Below are 23,466 nucleotides of genomic sequence, written 5' to 3'. Positions count from 1 at the left end.
CGTTATTATGATGATGAGACGATTGTGGAATGTACACATTTAATTTATTCGTATTTATATAAACAACCTGTATTAAAACTGTCTCTATTATCATCATCATCATCATCATCTTCTTCACTAACGCCCCTCAGTGGAGCTCGCTGATTGGTCAGGACGACCCCCCTCTCCCCCTCCCCTTTCGTCCTGCAGAGCAAACAGTTTTTTTCTACAGCGGCCGTTTATCATCATCTACCGAGTGTCCGGTCCGGCCAAGGACACCGTTTAACCGGGTCAAATTGACGCAACAGCTTCAGGGGGAAAACGGTTGTTATTGTTTTTTTTGCGGTCCCATTTTGAATGTGTGTTCAGCGAAAACCTGCCCCTTCCCCCGCCTCCAGGCGAACGGTTGGAAGGCAGAGACTAGAGGAGAGCAGCCAGGCGACAGTCTGTAGTGTCGAACGGGCTCCGAGCCGAGAGCTGACTGTGGTGACGTGATCCCCGCGAGCTACCCGCGAGCCCCAGGTCACAGACCGCGCGACGGAAGACGTTAAAGGGCGTTGAAGCGCATCCCGTAGCCCGCGCGCGCTGCGAAGCTGTCAACGTTAGCTTTTGATCAACATGGTGACTCTGTCGTCCGTCGTGAGACCCCTCGCTTCACAGCTCCACCGACAGCTCCTCAGGCACGCCAAGAGTCCCCGAATAACGCCGGCCAGGAGATGCAACCTCACGGCGTGCTCAAGCAAATATGTGCTGTCTCAGAGTGAGTACTGGGCCGTCCAAGCTGCTGGAGCTACTCCGTGTTTATCGTGTTTTGACACGGCGGCTCATTCTCGTGCTGCTTTAAAGAGGACGTCTTAACGTCAGAGATTACCGCCAGCTGTGGCAGTGTTTTTATTAGTGTCAGCATGGCGGTGGTTTGGGTTTTGGGGTTCTCATTTAGTGTCAAAGGCCCGTCGTTGTGGGGTCACACACACAGCATCAGTTAGCTTATGGTCACTTTTGTTGTCATCCAAAAAAAAAACGTGCATTGGGAGCATTGGAAAGTCCGGGCTGGATTTGCATCATCATTGGATTTGGATCGGACGCACTCTGTTGACTCAGCTGTGTTTGAGACAGACCTCCAGGTTTTCCAAACCAGCATTGATGTCCCTATAGGGGCCACTTGAAACCCTTTGACCTACATTGTGGCCAGTATGTCAAGCCACTACGTTATGTAGATTTTTAGGGATGTTGTTTTCTGATGCACACAGAACATTTAGAGACTGTTTTTGCCACTTTTATAATTCTAAGCACATGTAGAATGCTGCAGGGTCCACGGTTGTTTTTAGTAGGCCAACCAGGAAGTGAGCATCACATTGTTTCCTTCAACAAAAAGCCAATGGGGTTTTTCCTTTTGGATTTTGGATAATTGCAAATAATAAGCGTAGTGGCACAAACACAAGCTTATGATACTTGCTGGAGGATTGTATAAAAAAAAAATCGGTAAAAAAAAAACCATTAGGCTGTAAACAGACTACAGCATGATTGCCATATGTTAGCAAAGGCATTTTCGAAAACACAAGTTGGCTATTTAGTGACATATTTAAAACGTTAAAATCTCTTAAGCTTATTTCAGGGATCTTACCAAAAACCCATTGAACTGGAGGTGAAAGAATGCTGACTCATTTTAGTTTTAGTTTTTTTTGGTCTCATTCCTGCACCACTACAGAGCACCTAGACAGATCATGTGATAGACGTAACAGAACATGTTAAAATTCCCAAAATGAACATTGGATTTATAGAAAACACCCTCAGTCATGATAAACCTTTTGCATGCAGCTAGCAGAGCGTTTATTTCCTTTACATGTTAGACCTCTGGTATGAGTCATTTGCCTTCATATTAACGATTGTAGTCACCTAAACTGGCCTGACAAGTTCCAACAACATCCTCACCGCACCCAGCAACATAACCCTGTGTTGTTCACCATCTCATGCCAATAACAACATCAGAGTCAACATGCAAAAACAGAAAAACGACTGCAAATGGAAAAATAGGCCAGTGCAGTAGAACTTTTATGTTCAGCCATGATAATAAAATAAGTTCATATTTAACTTTAACAAGCTTGTTGTAAAGGGCACAGTCTGTCCAAAACCTTTTATGGGAGGACTTTTGGTTTGTCCACTAGAAATGAGGTTTATTGTCCGTCCAGTGGCCTTTCCTTTGATATGTCCTCATGCTATTTGTCTTTGTAAAGGGACATCTCTGTTGTCCCCTTTTCCTCAGTGAAGTAGGGAGGCCTTCTGCCGTCGTTTCAACATGCGAGCATCTCAATGACAACTTCATCTCAAAAAAGGTTACTCCTTCAGTAGGTTTAGCAAACCCAACACCTTATCCTTTACTTTAGTCGATAACCTAAAAACTCTTGAGTAGAACTCGTAAGGGGCGGCAAACACCCTGAGAGTTAGTGCTGCCAGAAAACCTTAGTTCAGTAAACAAGACCTTAAACACTTACTTCCACTTACTTTACTCTTACTCTTGCCATGCAGACAGTTTTTGTTTTTAATCTGCAGAAGTGTAATTGTCTTTGGATAATTCAGAGAACAACTGATGTCATCTGATACTTTACATTGATGCACCCTGATTTTCCAAGGCGTACAATAATGTTACAGATTTTGAATGTGTTCTCCTTGTCGTTGAATCAGCCACTGATTTGCATTCATTTTTCATACAGTAGGGTTTGACTGTGTGAGAGCTGCAACACTATCTACACCAAAGTATCCATCCCTTTTAAAATCGCTTGGTGTCATTGGGGGCAATGTTTCAAATCAATTAGCAGGAATACTATATGTTAATATTGGATTCTCAACATGATTTTGTTATGATGCACTTTCATTTTTCAGGAAAATTAATTTGCTAAATTTAAAGGCTGGCAACCAGGCATCAGCTTTTGGTTGCCAAACTGTTTTTTTTTTACCATTTTAGTCAACTTATTTTTTGAGTAGTTGAGATACTATGCAGTTATAAGTCAGCCTACTAATGAAAATGTGACATGTACACACAGGTGTATGTTGTACATGCTTGGCAGTATAACGAGGCGTGTCTTGTGCTTAACTAACTGGTTCAGCACATTTGTGTCTGTGCTTGCTAATAAACAGAGAGCTCTTTCTTAAAGGCTGTTCAGCTCTCTACCTTTTGTATCTTGTGACTGAATCTCTGCGTTTCAACATCCATGCTCAAGTTCACACTTTCAGGCTGCATTCACACTAAATCAGGCGTGGTGGATCGTCAGTGGAACTGAGGCCGGCTTGGGTTCGCAGCAGAGCAGAAAGTTAGCAGCCAGCCACCTGAGACGGCTCCCACCTGTCACTAAAATTGGCAACTCCCTTAATTATGTATAACTTTAAGCCTTAATGTAATTTAAGCAGCTGAGTTACATACAATTTCACCCCATTTGTAGCACCAGGCTGTAAGGTTGGGTGTTTAAACATGGGTTTTTGGGGTATTAACTCTGTTTTGGAGCCAGCCTAAAGTGGCCATTTGAGGAACTGCAGTTTTTGGGCACTTCATCTTGTGCTCCATCTCTCAGTAACGGAGGATGTCGCCATTCCTCTCATTTGTTATGCAAATGTGTGGTCTGTGCGTTAGTGGTGTTATTACCCCCGCTTTCCTACTTTTCCTGAGTTCCTTTACTGCTAATGCAAACCAATATTGATGCTGTTGCTCTACACTAAAGATCTTCCTGCTCAGAAGGTGTTAATTGTGAAACAGCTAATGGACTTTTATGTTTCCATCACCTAAACAGAGGAACCTTGGAAATGGTACTATTTTAAGGGAAAAAATGGGTCAACACAACAAGATGTGGACATTTTTCGTGCCACAGGCTCGTACTGGGGATTGTGTGAACCAGCACAGCTCGGACATGTTGTCAAGGTAATCGCTTATCTCGCTGTGCTGTCCTGAGGAAAACCATAGTCATCCTGACTGAATTGAGGGGACGAGCATCTTGCACAAAGACACAACAGCAGAACAAATGCATATACCACAGGAATCAGGCTGTTTATGCGGGAGCCTCAGCTGGCGTTTCGGAGCTCCTCATGCACACTTGTCATATTCTGATTCCAGGCATCTGGCGATCACGTGGCACTTTATTCAGGGGCTGTACAGAGCTACACAGTGGCAGGAGAACTTCACAGCTGTCCCACTAATCCAGGGAAACAGCATGAATGCAGTGATCGTGTGTCTGCGGAATAACAAGAGTCCGGTGAAATCTGATGAACATGAGGGTCATCTCCCAGTCAGACCTGTTCTGCTTGGCTCTCAGCGGAATCCTTAAGCCCCGTTCTGGGTGAATGGAGAGGAATAAACAAAAGACTGCACTGCTTTTGTCCCCTTTGACAACAGCACTCTGAAGAAGTCGTTCTGTAGATAACCCTCGGTCAGGAGAGGGAGGGAAGCAATTCCTTAAACTGAGCTTTAGAGCATTTTAATAAGTGGAGTAGAAGTTTTTCGGTTGGATTTCAAGGGTAAATAAGAAGGAGTGGGGTAGGGAGTTTGGGGTAATTAGAAGTCAGGTCCGCTGACAGACATTGGCACGAGCTGGCGGTTTGACCGGCCAGAGGTCCTGGTCAGATTTCCCTGCTGTGTAGGGGAGCTGGGGGTGTGCCAGAACATTCCGCGTGTCACTTTCTGTACAGCCAGCCTACTTCTCTCTTTATTTTGTAATATCCTTTTAGGGAAAGAAAAAAAAGTAGACTAGAAGGAAGTACTATTGCTCACTTGCTCCTTTTTCATTCAGTTCCTTCAAACGGCTCCAGGAAGAAGGAAGGATCGTGTGCGTCTGTCTAGCTCAGACACTGTGTAGTTCTTGTGTTCGTTTAATGAGGCAACTCTGATTTGTTTTTTGGGTTCAAAATGGACTGTCTTACAATGCAGGAAGCAGCCGAGTACTGCAAAAGTAGGTGTCAGCATTTTTATTTTATTTTTATTCAACCTTTTCGTGAGGAGTTCGAAGTTCTGTTTTTTTCCCTTCATTTTTTCCATCAAAATTTCCATTGATTTTCTTCCTCTCCTCTTCTCCTCTTCTCCTCCTTCTCCTCCTCCTCCAGTGCATCCCATGTGGCAGGGACCCCTCGCGGTGCCAGGAGGAGCTTGCCAGTCCCCCATCGACATCGTGGTGCGAAAGAGCGTCTTCGACTCGGAACTGAAGCCCCTGGTCACCGATTACGACCCGAAGACCTGCCAACAGATCTGGAACAACGGCTACTCCTTTCTGGTCGAGTATGATGACACAACAGACAAGTCCAGTAAGTGCTCTTTTATGTCTTCTGAATCTATATTGTCTTAAAAGATAAAAAAAAACCTGAATATGTATTAAAAGCTACTTCATTAATTCCCCTATAGAGATCTTGAAAGCAAAATAATGGTTTGTTCCATGAAAGTTTCTCGTTATTGACCACTAGAAATTAAGGAAGTCGGTAGTTTCTCTTTAAATCTGAATGGATTTAAAGGAAATCTCAGCAAGAGGAAGTCTTGTTCTGATCTGCACAAGAGGCTTATCCCCCCACTCCCCTTCAAGAGCCCCCCCCCCCCGTAGGAAGATCCTGTAATCAATGCTACACTTAAAGCTGCTCTTAAAAACCACAACCGTCACGTGAGTCCCATGACTGTCATGTGACCCACATGTGTGTCCTGACCTCAACAACCACTATACAGTCTGTCTGGGAAGTGTTGGTCATTATTGGTATAATTACTGGGCAACACCTGAAAATGCTTTCCAAACCATCAAATCAAATTACAAAGGATTTAAAGCTGCAAAAATTAACCCCTTTATGGGTGGCCATGTGCCGTCAGAGCTAAGCAGGCTTATAACAGTGAAATGTTTAGAACGGTGTGATCGAGGCATGACTGCACGTACTTTAACTACAGATTCATTCCCCGTATGGATGACGACAACAATGACTGCAGTATCTCCTTCTTATCTGTTGGTAGTATTACTGCCATCGATAAACAGTTAACAGGCGTAATAAAAAGTAATTGCTGCACAAGTGATTGTGGCCTCTGCTAAACAATCTTTCCTGGAAGTTTTTAGGTCATTGCTAAAGCTTGAACAACCTGTCCTCTGTGTGGGATCATTTCCTCCTTTAGGTAGGAGGAAACAAACACTAGACGGGAATAAGATCAGTTTCTTCTTTTGGAGGACAACCATTTCATTCTTTTTGAATGGATTGTGAAATCCGTAAAGTCAAGGTGAACACTGATCTGTATGTCCTTTTACTTTGCGGCGCAGCTCTGAAAGGAGGACCCCTGCAAGACAAATTCAGGTTGTGCCAGTTCCACTTCCACTGGGGTGAGAGCAACGCCTGGGGGTCGGAGCACACGGTGGACAGGAGGCTGTTCCCTGCAGAGGTACTGGGCTCTAACGTGCATCCACTAGCCACATAGCAGGTATCAATCCTGCAGGGACACTGAGATGCTGCATATTCTGTTATATTGTCAAGAACATACGTGCAATTTTAAGGATAATCTTAATAATATCACATAAAATAATTGAATTTACCCCTTGCGAAATGTTATTTTATCTACCTCGCAATATTGTGAGCATGTACAGAGGGTGAACACAATGACACAAATTCACTTTTTTTTTGCAACAGTGTTTGTGTCGAGGCAAAGGCATATCACCACGAAATAACATCACAATGTTTTCCCATGACCTTTGGGGATAATATCTTGCCAGTAAACATAAACAGAGAGTGCAGATCTGTTACTCTAAACAATGAAGTTAGATCCAAGTTTCCATGTATGAAGTCATTTAAAAAAGGTTTCTCCATTGCATCGTTTAAAAAATATATATATTTTCCAGATGGTTGATTTTTTTTTTTTCATCCTTATAAGGCCTCTCATTATGTGTGTGAGTCACAATTTGAAAAAAGAAATCTGTAATCTGTTGCTATTCATGTCCGTCCTGAATCAAGACAGCGAAGGTAGCAATGTCACAGTCTGTGCTACAGAGGAACACAGCGTGTTAAGCTTTATTTATTCATTTTTAGACTCGTGGTGCCGCACAGACGTCTCATTACTTGTAACAGCAGTATCTTGGCATCTATAGCTTTGTAGCTGGATTAATGTAGCATGCTAAGGACAAAGGCATCCCAGTCACATGTATGGCAGGTGTGTGCTTGTGACGTGTGTGACCATGTGACCAGGCCATTCAGTGGAAAAAGATATATATGTAGTGCTAAAGAAAGCAGGTTGTGAAATAGGTGATAGAGAGAGCCATAAAATGCAGTGATTCCTCTGCAGTTAATTTTCCCATGACCAAACTGTCTGTTGAGGGTTAAAATAAGAAAATAAACGAAACACTGCACTGTTTAAACATTGTAGCTGTTGACTTACTTTTGCCGTCCCATGTGTTTTCTATTCACGTGCCCTCTTTGAAATTTGTGGAAAAGTACTGAGAGTATTGTATCAGTTTAAACAAATTTTGAGCAGAACAATCTTTATCGTGCTCCGTCTACATTCTGCCGGTTGTATGGCTGGTACCAGGCGTTCTGCCAGGATCTTTGCGGCATTTGTCTTTGAATCAATAAAGTCAAAGTCAAACACAGGCGGTGTATTTGTCTCTCAGCGGGTGGGGTTACACACTGGTACTGTTGTCCAGCCTTGTTCATCTATTTTACATGGTGTTCCATTAACTTGTGTAACAACAGGTTCCGGTGCGTGTGCGTGTGTGTGTGTTTGTCCTCTTCCAAGCCCTTGTTGGGAATGTGTACCTGTCATTATTGTCGTCACTCAGCAATCTCTGTGCATGCGTGTGTGCGCAGAGGATCAAGTTACAGCTCTCACTGACGACTCTGTCAGGGTTTTCCACAAGTATATGGAGTAGCAAGCTAGCTAGAGGGACACCTTCTAATGCAGCTGCTCCATTTTATACACTGATCTTAATTATTGGGGAAGTCCCCTGACGGTGAACTCAATGCAATTCTGAGTGTGTTTTGTCATCAATCATTTTTCTAATATAAAGACTCTTAATTATAGATCATGTGGGGGCGCTTATAGAAAGCTCTGCGTGTGCTATCTTTGTTGCAGTTGGTGACAATGTGCCAAAGATTAGGGCTGCGGTTAAATCTACTGGATAAATAATAAATTAATCTTCATGTATTGTCCATACCCAAACTTAGAAAAAAGACTTAAAAGCATGCCTTCTGTTGGTTTTTCAAACACAGTTGAATGGTAGTTTTGAATTTGCACAAAAAAAGGTCTGCTCCTAATTGCCACATGTACTTAATTGTACCTCCATTTATTGTATTTAGGTGATATGGGGTCTAACATACAGTAGCTATAAGTTTCTTCATCTACAACAATTACATAGTTTGCAGCGCCATGGCCAATTCTCTATGAATCTATTCTCCATTTTTTTTGTTTATCTGAGTTAACCATATAGTTTTTGTTGAGTTGAAAAAATAAACTCTTATTTTGTAAAGAAGGCAAGAAGGAATTAGTGGGTCATCCAGAGGACAGAATGAGTGGGCCGAGGATCAGGGCAGAGGCGTTAAAAAGATCAAGGTTAAGGTTACACACACACACACACACACACACACACACACACACACACACACACACACACACACACACACACACACACACACACACACACACAGACACAGACACAGACAGACAGACACAGACTCATGATGTGACGTACGATATGTGTGTGTTCACAGCTCCACTTGGTCCACTGGAACTCTGACAGGTACAGTTTGTTCGAGGAGGCAGTGATGGAGGAGAACGGACTGGCTGTTATTGGAGTCTTTCTTAAGGTACAACACACTTTGAGGTGCCTGCAATAATTAGAGAGGACGCATTGATTGATGCACACAGACACGTTTCAGTCTAGCTCATTGACACTGTACACGTGCACGTTATGCAGTTCGCAGATGAGGCACTGCTGTGTACGTTACGTGGTATGTGTTGTGTTTTCAGTTTAAATTGTGGCTGCAATCCGGATTAAGGTCTAATCCTTTGTGTAGGTGGGAAAGAGACACGAGGGGCTGCAGAAACTGGTAGACGCTCTGCCTGCTATCAGACACAAGGTGAGTCCCCTCACACACACACACACACACACACACACACACACACACACACACACACACACACACACACACACATTTTTGTCTTTTGAAGATGAGATGCTAATCCTTGATATGTGCCAGAGACCAAATGTATCCACCCTTATAAAGCCCCTTTAAAATGATGTAATGAATGGCAAAATTCAAAGACACTTCACTGGTAGATAAATAAATAATATATATATATATATTATATTTATTTATTTATTTTTTTACACAACTACAGTGCCTTTTAAGGTAGTGGGAAGTAAAGTGCCAAAGATGTACTTCATACATTAATTTACTTTATTTATTACTCAGGAATATACTACTTAATCATAAACACTTTTTAATGCTAAAACAATGCATATCTTATTAGTTACTAATAGAGGTTGTCTCAAGATAGTCTTAAACAAAAATATTTTTCTGAAAATATGTTTAAGGTGACTGAGCTTGTCCGTGTTTCACATCACTGCTACCATTCTGCTTATCACTAATAATGTCTGATAAGGTTGGTGTTTGTCCAAATGGTGGAAATGCAGCTGTTGTATAATACACTCATTGTGTTTTATTTGTGTGACATATTTTATATTGGGTAATGATTAGATAATGATGGTTGTAGTATTTAGATAATCGGGTCAGTCTCCTGTCATTGTATCGGTCTGTGCTGTAATGATACTGAAGTCCCGAGAACAGATTGGGATTTTAGCACATTTTTGATAATAAGTATATGAATATTTTAATATCCTAATTGTATTATATTTTCATATATATTTAATATCCATTATATTATATATATTTGATTATGTATTAAAATGATTTCAACAGAGAACCTTTTGTGTAAAAGCTACGAACTTTATTGCCTCTTGCCCCATTAAAATAATTCAACTTACATGACTGTGTGTGTTTTTTTTCCCTGTGTGCCTGTCTGCAGGACAGTGTAGTGGAGTTCACCAGGTTCGACCCTGCCTGCCTGTTACCCGCCAACACCGACGACTACTGGACCTACCACGGCTCTCTGACAACGCCCCCTCTGACAGAGTCCGTCTCCTGGATTGTTATGAAGCAGCACATAGAAGTCAGCCACGACCAGGTGTGTGTCTGTGTCTGTGTGTGTCTGTGTGTGTGTGTGTCTGTGTGTGTGTTGCAGCTGCTGCAAACCACAGTTTTTATAACGGTAATGGATCAAATGACTAGGACTGTGTTAATAAGGATATGAAAAACGTGCTCACGAGGCTTATCCCGGTTATGATCCAATAGGGTTACGATGAATCGGGTCATTCATATCCCAGTATACGTGATAAATGCAAGCAACCAGGTTACTGATGACTATATGTCCAAAGATGAGAGCAACAGGAAATATTAAACACTCCACTGTACATTTACTACCATTACTGCCAGCAAAACATAGCTAAAAGGAGATTGAATATTGGACTTAAATTCAACAGGCGGCCAACTTTTCTTACTGATGTGTGTTTTGAAAAAAGTCATCTGTTTGCTCAGCTATTGACAATAGCAAATTCTGAGGTTACTATCAAATCTTTTTCTGCTGCCTCCAAGTGGCCAAAAAGTTAAGTTAAGCTTTCAAGGTGACACAGAAGCTAAACGTTAATCGGTTTTCAGTAGCGCGGCCACACTGCAACAATCCTGATCATTTCAGGGTGTGTCCACTGAGATGCACTTAGCTGAGCCAACCTGTATGGTAGCATTTTGTGCCTCAAAGCATGAAACTGCTACACATCTTGTTCTTCACCTAAACTAGGGCTCTCTGCATTGCGTCAATTTGTAATGTGCTTTCCGTTTTAGCGTGGAAGTTCGGTTTACTTTGCCAAGTGTCGCCAGCTTTATCCTCCTTTTAGTTGCCAAAAAAAAATGTTTTTACAAAATTTCTGTCAAGAACCACCACTTGAATTGTGTATGTTTTGTATAAGCCCCGTCAAAGCCTCTTAGTCCTTTTTTTCTGACCATCTTTCTTGCCCCCTTCAGCTGGCCGTCTTCCGGAGCCTCCTCTTCACCTCGGCTGAGGAGGAAGTACAGAAGAGCATGGTGAACAACTTCCGTGTGCAGCAGTCGCTCTGCGGCCGCACCGTCCGCTCTTCCTTCACTCCTTTCCTACAGGAGGCTGAAGGCGACAAGCACACCCACTGACGCTGCTGGACCCAGTACTCCCAGTAACACCGCTACGCACAGAGACCAAAACTAAATTCTGTGAGCAACTGGCAACACTCTCCTTTTTTTTTTTTTTTTTTTTAACTCTGTCTCATCCCATTTGAAGCAGAAACCATATTTTTTAAGTATAAGGACATTTCCTCACAGGATTTTCAGTTATATACTTATTGCATTTTTTCTTTCAAGGAGTGAAAATAATTTATTTATTTTTTATTACTAACCGTAAACAGTTTTACACGGACGATGTAGGGATACTTTGGATTTTACAGATTTTAGTTTTGAGCTTTGCTGACCAATAACTAATAAGGGGTGGTTGCTTTGGGGAGATATGCAGTTTAAATAACTTTATTAACAGGAATTGTGTTTATTATATGATAACAGGTCATTTGGTTACTATACATGGGATTTGTACCTCTAGCTCAGTGTAGAGAACGGCCGAGCTGAGGTAAATACTCAACAGCACCGAATGCTGGCTGCAGTCTGTACTACAGTAGACTCTCCAAGTGATGTTTTTATCGATATAAGGTCTGCAGCTTCTGGTGGTTTACAGCAGAAAGCCCAGGTTTTAACAGACTACACAATATATAACTGATATCATCAAGGGCTTGTTTTTTTAAATCATGTATGCTGGGTTGTTGGGTTTATCATTCATTTTGTAATCGATACATTAATAAGATGATTAGAATGTATTTTATTTTTTAAATCTGTTACAAAGAGATTATACTGTATACGATACATCTGACATTCAGACACCTTGTGACATCCCTCACACACAGTAGAGATTTAAAGGAGCTCTTCCGAGCCTTTGGCCTTCTATTCAGAACTATGAATATGTTACTAATACACAAAAACATGCCAGGTTACAGTAGCACAAACATGCATTTTACGAATATTCTGATTGAAAGTAGCTTGACTTTTTTTATTATTTCTTTGTAGTTTCAACTATCATAACCACAGTGCCTTAGATATTCTCTGTGTTGCGCTAACTCAAACATGCACACCAGTCACTGAACGTGCGATTGAGCATGCAAAGTGTTCTCAGTGGAATCAGTCAAGTCTGCGACGCGGCAGAGCTTCCACACACACACACACACACACACACACACACACACACACACACACACACACACACACACACACACACACACACACACACACACACACACACACACACACACACACCGCTGTGCTTCACTCCAGTGAGTTCAGGGACATGGTGGGGAAATTCGATAAACCGGTAACGTGACTAGACTTTCAGGTCGGCTGATTGAATCAAGTCTGTATCTGGAGGGAACATGATCAGTCCGTCTGGTTTGGTTACATTTCTTTTGGCTGGCGGCTAACATTAAGCACAGTAACATGATAGTAAAATCAAAATGTCACTGTTTTGGTTTGAGAAAGGACTAAAAGAATTGAGAATACTGTACTGTAATGTAAAATATCTATAACTAGTCTAAACTGCTTTTATGTATTTTAAATTTGAATGTTAAGGATACCATGAATAGCTGTTGTAGGGCCGGAGTGACAGGTGACATAGTGGGACAAACTGACCACAGCAGCCTTGTGCATCACCTTGCCTGTCCAGCTGGTGTCTAAAAATATTATTTATAGTGGCTCACTGTCCCTAACTCAATGCAATCTCTCGTTCAGGATCTTTCATCGGTCTTTCTGAGAAAAAAATGAAGACTGTTCCTGGGGTTAATCTTCCGTATTTAAGTTAAATTGTCATTCGTTACAGCAGCTGCTGTTAGAAATCGTAGCCTTTGTGGTTTATAGTAAAGCTAAACAGCTTCACTAAATTAACAAGTATGGCAACAGATGTACTTGCGTCATTATACTTTTGTTTCATCATCAACATTGCATCATGTAAAGAATTCTGGGCAACTTTGGCTCACACCCGATTGAAATCTCACTATGCAGCACTACTAGAAAAGAAAAGAAGAGGTTTGTCGAAAGGACAGGGAGAGAGAGGAAAAGGTTAGGAGGAAGGGGAAAGGAAGCTCAGAGTTGAACACGCATAACTTGAAATGATATGTTAAATTTCTCAGATATTCTTTAGTGCGGGAAACTATGATTGCACTACAAGTCACATGTATCTGGCTATATATACAAACTCTCTGAGTTTGTCTATATGCAAACGCACAATTGGGTTGAGAGCTCCTGGCTGTATTTTATAATCCCCCAAGGAACAATGCAACTGTCCCAAACTTGGCCCTCCACCACTATAGAAATAGCTGTTGCCCCCTTCCTGCATGGACGCTCCCATTAGGCACACACCCAGCAGGAAGCCCCCCCCACGCTGAATAGACTTAACTGGATATGCGTCGAAAAGATTTTGCAATGTGCTCCGAGGGATGTTAAGTCGTCGCGAAAGGCTGCAGAGACGCCGAAGGAGTGTGATGCCACTTCTGGGAATGTTGCACGGTTGCCTTTTCTTTTTTCTTTTATGATGCAATACAGAATCTATGTTCAATGTTTTTTTTGGTTTTTTTTTTTTACTAACATGGAGACAAGGGACCCGGCACTGCCTTCATCTTGTACAGCCGTGTTTTGTTGACGTATTTGAAATGTGTACCATGATCTTCATGTGCCTTTGTGTTTCATGGCATTTTACTCGTGTAAATTAGATTTTTTTTTTTTTAATGGCTTTTAAAAAGAAAAAAAAAACCACTTTTGAATGCAATGTATATCAATATATTCCAGTACAAATGTTCAATATATAGAAAAATGTCTGCCTGGCATTTTCTGCCAAAAGCTGGAAGGCATAAAAATCAATTTAGCATTTTTTTTTTTTACATCTTTGGGAGTTTAACATCTCTTTGTTCTTGCATTTTTTTCTTTTTCTTTTTTTAATCCTCTCCTGATTTGTATCAGTCTGCCTCTCTAAAACTTTAAAGTATTACAGAATGCTGTCATCTTGCCGTTCTACACTCTTGGTACAGCTTTCCTTGCCTTCTGTAGCTCAGTGTGATGTTGTAGCAGGTGTATGCTGTACACTGTATGTGGTGCATATTTTATATAGTTTGTTTGTCTAGCAGGCAGCCGACATTCCTGCCCTGCAGGGCTTCACAGGGGGCCCCTCTCCCCTCCCAGCATGCTTTGCTCCACCTGGATGGCTCTTTATAGGGCCCCTTCCAGCTGAGCAACCAGGATGTGTTTTGCTCACAGAGACTCCAGCTCCTGGGTGGGGGGCAAAGGTGTCACATGATGTAGATAAAAAATTATAGAAAGTGATATATTAATAGATGAAGTTTAACAATAAAATAACGTGTGATGTCAGAAACATGTGTATCTGTGCCTTTTTTGTTGATGTAATTTGTGCCTGACGGGAGCAGAAATTAAGAAGTGAGTGCGTTGCGATGATGCACTTTCGTTGCCATGACATCTGTGATAACTTACAGCCAAACCTGAAAGTCTGAGGCCTTTAAAGGTGCTGCTTTCTTAGGAATGTATACATCCCCGTTGTTCCTCTCACCTGATCCGACTCCTCTCTGAGCATGAACCAGCCCAGGAGCAAGTAAGAAAAATAAAAAAAAACTTCGACCACTGCCTCTCCGTCTCGACCCCCACCCTATCCCCGGCGATACCTTTGAAGCCCCCTGACACAGAGAGGGGATGTTTGGTGGCCCCCGCCCAGACGCCTGGGGTCCTCAGGGTGGGTTGTTTACCCTCTTTTATACGCTTCTTACCACGGCCAAGGGGGGCTGGGGGGGTTAGGTCTCCACTTGATTCAAACCACAGAAGCGGCCGGTTGAAGCTGACCTCTCGCTGTGTTTGTTGTGCTTGGCTCGTCTGAGTGTACAGGGACCCACCAGTCAGTCTCTACTGGGCTTCCCTGTATTGTATGAATGGACAGACTGACTGGAGTCCCAAAAAGCTTTGAACTGTACAATGTGTGTGACTCTAAGCATTCATGTGTCTTTTGTAGGAGGTAAATGAGAGGAAAAAAATGTAACGGCGATTGAAATGGGCCTAACATTAAGTGTAGATTTTTTGTTTTTTTGGGATGTTCGGAATGATCTCTGAGAGAGAATGCCGCTGGACATTTAAACATTTGACTGTCGTCCTGTTTGATGCAATGAAAGGCAGGTTGAAAAAGCACTGATTTGCTCCCCTTGTAAAGGGACAAAATCTATTCTATGACTGCTCATTATAAAATGTTTTCTTTCTTTTAAGCTCAAGAGGTCAATCTGGGCTCTGCAGTTAACAGTTAATGTCACTTAAATGTTCTTTATATGTTAATCCAAGTAATATAGCATCCAACAACTATGTGCTATGTAAAAGGACATCCCAACCGACTGCGATGTCTCGTTAGCATAGCGCCCACTCAGGCCAGCACTGTTAGCTCTTTTGTTATTGTTTGCACTGCTAGCATTGTTAGTGCCTGCAACTGTCTCCATGTGGACAGACAAGGCACAAGATAAGCTCTGAATTTCGAATTTACCCCCGTAAACGTGTGACTTGTGTATACATTTTGGGGCACTAGCAGTTTGTTACAGCAGCAGGTCGGTGCATGTGTGATTGAGTCTACATGAATTTAAGTGTGTGTGTTCATTATAATTAGGGCAATAGTCCCCCAGGGCAACGGTGTGACTCATTTATGCGTTTCTAAAAGTTAGTACTTCTTTGGTCTCTATTTGATATGCTGTAGCTCAACAACTATTGGTTGGGTGGCCATGAAATGTTGTACATTGACATTGATGGTACACAGAGGATGAAACCTGCTAACATTGGTGACCCTTTTACTTTTTCTTAAGCACCAAATGGCTTATAAAAGAATTCAACCAGCAATAATTTCTCTGTTACTTTCAGTAGAAAATAGGTCCAATGTGTTTGTAGAAAGGGATGTTGCTGTTGAATATTGAACAACTATCTGCATTGCTAGATACAAAAAGAGGTAATTAAGTACGTTTTTATTATTATTATTTGGGTGAACTCACCCTTTAACAAAGTTCAGTGCAAACTTAAACCAATTGGGACCTCGCCAACAGTCCATCAGTGAAGCAGAGAGATGAAAAGAAGAAGATGAAGAAGGCCGGTTCTTATTAAAGAACTCTTCTTCCCGCTGTCCTTCTGTTCTCAGTTTGAGGGAACTCGTTTTAGATCAACAACCCGAGAACACCTCCAGTTCTTCATACAGGCGTAGATATAAACAGGAACATGCTAGAGGCCCTTTTCCCTCTGAACTCAAAGCCAGCTGCTCTTCCTCTTGTTTCACTCATAGCTGCGCTCCTCAGCCTCTCTGATGTGTTTGTTTGGTGCTTCAGATATTTCAGACAAAGGACTTCCGTCCTATGTGATCAATGTTTTGACTTTAATGCCGCGTCTGAACTGGTTTGATGCATGTTTGTATGCTACACAGCAAAAGAGTCGTACAGGCTGCACGGCTAGTAGTAAGTCCTGACAAATGATGTATAAGAATACGAAAAATGTCTGTAGCTCAAACTGTAATTTACTTATATAGCATCTTGCACAATTTCTGCAAACAAATGTATGCTTCAGGACTATTTTTACAACATGACAAAAAAATACGGTTTAAGAAAAGGATGGAAGAGTTGGACTTATAACTGGATTGAATAAATGCACTATTTTGCTGTTCAGGGGCACAAACCAGCTGGACACAAACCAGAGATGATGCAATCTGTGTTTGGCGATTTGTGCCCCTGATTAGCCGTTTTTGGAAGAAAAAGCTGAATACTGGAGTAACGTTATGTTGGCGCTGTGTCGGCCATTTTTCGTAGCTTCCTCTTGGATGCGTCTTTGTGCATGCAAGGCAGTGTGTCGCTTTGCCAAACACTTCTAAAGGATCATAAGTGAGGATTGAGACGGATTATTTTTGAATCAGTCTTTACAATGTATTTTCCTGAAAATCCTGCATGGTATACCTGAACAGAGACATGTTTGCTAATTCAGTTTCATTGTAGAATCGAACATTTACTCAACTGCCTCTAAATTATAGCCACTTTAAAGCAAATGAGGTGATGTTTCGGCCGCTTGGAGGCACTGACATATTATCAACTTATAAGATATTGCGAAAAAGCTGGCAAAAAACTTCGTATTTAGACGTCTGACAGAGAATATTAACCTTCATTAGAAGTCGGGTTTCTCCTTTTGGCTCCTTTCTGGTCTCCTCAGCTGCTAATCCTTCCACTATTTTCACCAGCTAGTCACTGTCTTTGAACTGTTTGGTGGAACAAGGTCGAACTAAAGCATTGAAATCATAAAACAAAGAGTTAGGCAGTTATCTCAAGGTGCTAAAACAATTAGTTGAACTGAGGGGAACTTTCGTGCTGGGTGATAATTCGCTTTGAGTGACTCCTTTCACCTTACACATATTCATTTGATCCATTGTTAATTTAAAAACAGTATTGATTAAATACAGCTTTGAAGCACTTACTGCTAAGAAAACGCATGTTAAATTTTTTTTTATCAGACAGCGGTATTAAATGCTATTGTTTCTACATATGCATCCCTCAGGCTTTCCCAAAACATCAGCAGAAATGATAAGTAGTACTAAAAAGTCCTTGTGCCTGTTGCCAAGTGTTGTGTTGGGTGGATAGATTGTTTGTATGTTTGTGTATTTGATGGTTTCAGTGGTCAGCCTACATGCAGATTCCCTGGGAGAGAAGCTTGAAACAGTGGATGTTACTACAGCTGCCTGACCTCTCCCACACCCACATCACAGAGTCACGGCTTTGTTTACAAATCTTTTCCCATCAGTGCAGGGTTCCCATATCTGCAACACTACGCTCTTCTCATGGGCCGATTATGACAATGGGCTCCTGGGTAAAAGGCCACGACACTCTTCCTACATAAGAGCAAGACACACAGACTTTATAGGTGTTCAACCTGTTTTTGTAGTTGTTTTGTGTCTCTTTGTAGTGGTTACACATATCTCTGTGATTGTGTGTCTCTTTGTGGTAATTTTGTGTCTCTTTGTTGTTTTTTTGTGTCACTTAGTAGTTATTCTATTATTTGCGTAGTTATGTGCTTGTTTTGCCCCTTTTTGTAATCATTTTACATCTCTTTTGTAGTTGTTTTATGTCTCTTTGAGGTTGTTTTTTATCTCTTTGAGGTTGTTTTTTGTCTCTTTATGTTCATTTGGAGTCTCTTTGTAGCTGCAGTGGTCTTGCTGTGATCACTTTGTGTCTCTTTGTGGTTGTTGGACACTATTTCTAAAGGTTGTGAGTCTCTTTGTGGTCCCTTTGCATTTTTTGGTCTCTTTCTGTCTTTTGTGTCTCTTTGTGGTGGTTATATGTTTCTTTGTGGTCATTTTTGGTCTCTTTCTGCATGTGTCTTTGTGTGACAAGGTGAAGACACACACTCCTTGGCAGCTTTATTTCCTGTCATCACAAACAACCCTTCATGGTCCTCACACATCTCGGTCCTGGTAAGGAAAGCTCATAAGTTTCGGTTATTATGGCATGTTTCTTGTATCAGGCCCTGTATCATGTCCCGATGTGATTGTATCGGCCCAAGTCCCAAGACGTGAGCCGATACAATCACAAATAATCTATTTATCATCAATCTACATGAAAAGTACAACATGAATAACAAGAATTTTCTCAAAAAAGAGAAATTTCTCCTGCTTCACTTCAGTTAACCACTTTATGAAGAGCTTTATATGTCCCTGGTTCTGATTGGCCTGCTGTTCAATGAAATTGGCTGCGTCTTCATCATTCACCTCCACAAATCGCTCCAGACTCAATATCCTGTTAGCCAAACCAGCAAGAACTTTCTCACCAGCCATCTTGGAGGAGAATGAAAAAATCCAGGAACGGTTGCTAAGAGGAAGTGAGTAGTGTTGCTAGGGACAACTTCAATGGAAGGAGGGCATTGGCAGTTACTTTGTAAGCAGCCTCAGGATTGGTTAATGGAACAGGGCGATACGGAACCTGGTATTTTCATCCATTTTTCTCATATCGGACAGCTGGATTTGAATTGTATGTAAAACAGTGTATGTATCAGCCTCACTTAAATATGTATCATGCTGGGCCAAAAGCTGTGTATACGGCCATTTTTGCTCTAGTTTGATGATAAACGGCTGTATTTCTTAAGGAAACTTAAGATGGCAAGATTCCTGTGCCAAGTTCTTGTCAGCTTTTACAGAGAAAAGCATCCTGACTGCAAACATTACAAACTGGCATGGGATTTGCATGGCCCAGGACAGGAGGGCTCTACAGTGGTTGCTTAAAAACCTCCCAGAACATCATTGTTCTCCATCTACTGAGCATCAGTGATATTGGTGACCAGGGGTGCCTTCAAAAAGCTCAAACTCATTTAAAAGAAGATACCAACCCCAGCCACAACCGGTTTACGCTGCTGCCATCTGTAAAGTGATACAGAAGTATGAGCTGCCGTACAACCAGACTTCAAAACAGCTTCTTTCTTCACTGGCTGTGAGACTCTTTAACTCAGGGGTGTCCGAACTACGGCCCGCGGGCCAACTGCGGTTTAATTGGCCCGCTACAAATTCTAAAAACATAATGGAATATGGCCCACACATGAAACTTGCACTTAATGCTGCATTCACACCAAAAGCGAAGCGAATATATCGCGCGTCTAGTTTACATGTAAAGTCAATGCACAGACGCGAATATTCGCGTGTAGATGCGAACTCGAGCCTGGCGGCGCGAGTCAGGTGAAATATTCGCGGGACGCTGTGTTGCGACAGCCAATCAGCGTTGAGCTTCTCCTCCTGTCACTCTGTCATCAATCAGCCAATCAGCGTCGAGCTTCTCCTCCTGTCACTCTGTCATCAATCAGCCAATCAGCGTCGAGCTTCTCCTCCTGTCACTCTGTCATCGGTCCGAGCTCCGTTCACAAAACAGGCATTTTAAAAGTGATTTCCTTCTCCTCCTGCAGAGAGAACTAACAAAACATGAATTCTGACTTTTTACAAACCACCATCATTATGTTGTTATTTATAGCGTCCCTTTCTGTACATTTATTGCAATTAAATCACAGTAAAATTGTTTATTTTCGGTTCATACGGCTCGAATAAATCCACAGATGATGTTATGAACTCAGACAAGACTGCGTTTAGTTTCCCAGGATATCTGGGACTGCCACCACAAGTATAAAGCAGAATTAGTATTTATTTATTGCATGGTTGATGGTGAAATAAATGGATTTGTTGACAGAGGTTTCCATGGAGATAAGCCCCGCCCCCTCTCTAGGGCTGTGAAGGATCACCATCCTGAGTAAGAAGCAATCTCAGGCTGCTGTTTTGAGAATGAGCTGCCAACCATTTTTATAACAAAATAAATGAAAATCCATTAATGGAAAGTTGTGATGTAGGATGTTTTTTTCTTTAAGCATATTCAAATATCAAGCATAATTTACCTACATTTGATTGATTTTGACACTAGAAGTGAGGCGATATACCTCACCTCTAGTGAGTGGCCCAGCCTTTCGTATATTTTTCTATATGTGGCCCTCAGTGAAAAAAGTTTATACACCCCTGCTTTAACTCAACCTTCACCCTTGATATATTATATAGTTTTGTTTTCTTTCCTTTGTAGCAAATTGGGACCACAATCTAAATTCCGCTGTGCAACCCTGCCGTATAATGACAAATAAAAACCTTGTAGTTTTTGTAGGTGAAGGGCAGGGGGAGGGCCCGACACTTTTGGCTTCTGGGCCATTGCCTGTTTAACATTTTATCCATTTCTCTTGTAAAAGGTCCCACATGGAAGAATTTTAACATGCATAAGTCATTGTTACATTCATTATGAGACATTTGTACCATAGAGGACCAGTACTGACAACAGGAACAGAGTCAGTGGGTCATACTTTGTGAGATAAACCTGGATTTTTTTACCCACTAACCGCAGGTCTGTTGAAAATGGAATGAGCACTTTCTGATCTTTTCATACCTGTAGATTGGAGTAAACAATCTTGAAGCTTGAAGAACAAATATCCATCAACATGTGTGTAAATATATTTTTAACATAGTTACACTCACAGTCATGACAGTTATGCAGCATGTTTAGAACCATCATGGCTACCAATCATCATAAGCATAGTCTCAGTTTGTTTGGTAACAATACCAAACATTAAAGTAATTTGTGCATATTCCAAATACTTCTGGTGATGCTTACTATTTATTATGACAGCTGTGAGCTAATTCAGTCATTCTAAAGGAAATTGTGCATTATTCAAACCCACAACAATGCTGATCTTTTCTGTTGTTGGAAAATAATGGAGACAGCAACAAAGTTTTTTAAAGCGTTTTGTTAGCTTCATATGAAATAAAAAATGTGCAATCAGTAGAGTGCAGATCTCTGCCAGTGTTGATCTGTCTGATTGACTTAATACAACTAGCCCCCTGTCAAAACACTAATGGCCTCTCAGGTGCGGTAAAACACATTTAATTTAAACTCAAAAACAAGCAGTGATGTATGCAGTCAATCGGCTTAAAGTTGTCGTAGAAGACAACATAGAGTTTTGCCAAAAACTCACCAAGTTGTCTGCCTGCATAGCAGCGGCTGAGTGTTGGAGAAGTACAGCAGTGTGTGTACTGGTAATTCCGCTAGCTGTTAACAATTAACCAAACATACCACCAAAAACAATAAAAGGGAGCCGGTAAAGCAGTGTGTGTACTGGTAGTTCCGCTAGTTGTTCGCTGTTTGCCATACACTGTCCTAAGCAATTAATGTGTGATGCAGGGCAGTGGTCGAGATGTACGCAGTAGTGCAGTTAGCTGTTAGCCAAACACCGTCCATTCTGTTAGCAGTTAGCCAAACAAACTGTCCAAGCAATAACAGTTAGCTGTGTGATCACTAGCGGCCCCCAGCTTATTAGAAAGCGCGAGTTACCGCAGCCACGACAGGTCAGAATCAGAATCAGCTTTATTGGCCATGTATGCGTACGTCCTTGAGCATTCAGCCATAACTGTCCACCCAAAGTATTGTGCATTTTGTTGCAGCAGAATGAGGGTTTAGCCGTGGACAGACACAGGGGTGCGCGCATATTAGCATCCCATAGTGGCCAAAAAAAGAATCTCCTTCATTTATTCCCATGTCTCTTGGGGGGCTGTCGTACAGGTTTACAAAGACAGACAGACACAGTTAGATGAGCCAGGGAAGACAGACATGTATTAAGTTGGATCTGTGGCTCGACCTGAGATGAAAGTCCCGCATTCTTCAGGCTTTGTGTAGACGGATCGAGACAATATCAGGAAAAGATGCTCCTTTAGGCTGCATTCTTTCAATAAATGCTGACCTTGTCCAGCTAGTCCAAACAAAGGAAATAGTCTGTCTGTGGCTCTGTCAGTGGATGTGTTTGTATCAGAAGCATTAAGAACAGACTTGTGTGTTTGCCTCGCAGGGGGGGGATTTCATAGTCCTCCTCTGCAAAGCTTTGAGAAAATTTGTGTTCATAAATAGACGCTTATGCTTTATTTGTGTGACTCACTTCAATATAAGACAGGGGGGCTACAACAGTACATTCAGTTTTAACATTTTGGACCATGGCGGTTGATGTTTTAGTGTGTGTGTTTCTGTTGGTGAGCTTGTGGGACCAGCACAGAGGTGGTTCAAGAGTCAACTGTTTTGAGTCAATTGCAGCGAGTGCACTGATTGGTGTCTGTCGTCCCTTTAAACTCATCCAGAACACTGATTTGCAACACCACCACGTCTCAAAGTTGTACTCCAGTACGAAAGGAGTACAAATTTGCTCCGACCACACACTGAAAACCTCGCCCTATAATTAATAATAATCTGCCACTCCTCTCCCCGAAGCATCTCGCTCCTGTCCCCTGATCAGAAATCTGGGGCATATAATGGGTGCGGGTGGTTAAGCAGCATTTACCGAACATGATCGCACGTTTTGGTCAAACAGAATTTACAAGCGTTGTTGGGTGGCTGAATAAAGCCAGTGTCATTGTTACGAACAAACTTAACTGGTTCTCTATTTCTTAAATCAGCTCTCCTATTAAAACCCTGCTGTGCAGTTTTTAACAGGAAGTCTATCCTGATATTCACTGTATAAAAAATTAAGTTAATTGCTGACGGACAAAATCTATGCCTTCATGGTCCTCACACATCTCGGTCCTGGTAAGGAAAGCTCATAAGTTTTGGTTATTGTGGCATGTTTCTTTTATCAGGCCCTGTATCATGTCCCGATGTGATTGTATATATTTACAAATGAGTATTTTTTATTAAAAAAAAAATGTAAGTGTGAGAAAAGAGAAGAAATTACGGGGAAAGGTGAAAATACATTCATCAAAAG

At 41.7% G+C, this 23,466-nt stretch overlaps 1 protein-coding gene across 2 annotated transcripts; it reads left to right on the top strand.

The window, feature by feature from the left end:
- The first annotated feature begins 227 nt into the window (after window positions 1-227).
- ca5a (carbonic anhydrase Va) lies at window positions 228-14,506 on the top strand. 2 transcript variants are annotated; one of them, XM_054620141.1, is made up of 7 exons: window positions 228-739; window positions 5,065-5,262; window positions 6,246-6,364; window positions 8,680-8,775; window positions 8,986-9,048; window positions 9,998-10,156; window positions 11,050-14,506. In XM_054620141.1, exons 1-7 carry the CDS (start codon window positions 598-600, stop codon window positions 11,209-11,211), a joined length of 939 nt encoding a protein of 312 aa, XP_054476116.1. In that variant the 5' UTR covers window positions 228-597; the 3' UTR covers window positions 11,212-14,506. The 2 variants fall into 2 exon arrangements, with proteins under 2 accessions (XP_054476116.1, XP_054476117.1); XM_054620142.1 differs by lacking the exon at window positions 228-739 and adding an exon at window positions 4,823-4,913.
- Window positions 14,507-23,466: the final 8,960 nt, after the last annotated feature.

The sequence above is a fragment of the Anoplopoma fimbria genome, chromosome 19 (genome assembly GCF_027596085.1).
Source record: "Anoplopoma fimbria isolate UVic2021 breed Golden Eagle Sablefish chromosome 19, Afim_UVic_2022, whole genome shotgun sequence".
NCBI classification, from domain to species: domain Eukaryota; kingdom Metazoa; phylum Chordata; class Actinopteri; order Perciformes; family Anoplopomatidae; genus Anoplopoma; species Anoplopoma fimbria.
Note: the sequence above shows the minus strand (reverse complement) of the source record. Positions and strands in the feature narration are given on the sequence as shown.

Coding starts and splice junctions, on each gene's coding strand:
- ca5a (XM_054620141.1), top strand. CDS start 598: ATGGTGACTCTGTCGTCCGTCGTGAGACCCCTCGCTTCACAGCTCCAC. Junction 5,263..6,245: donor TGACACAACAGACAAGTCCA/GTAAGTGCTCTT, acceptor TTTGCGGCGCAG/CTCTGAAAGGAGGACCCCTG. Junction 10,157..11,049: donor TAGAAGTCAGCCACGACCAG/GTGTGTGTCTGT, acceptor TGCCCCCTTCAG/CTGGCCGTCTTCCGGAGCCT.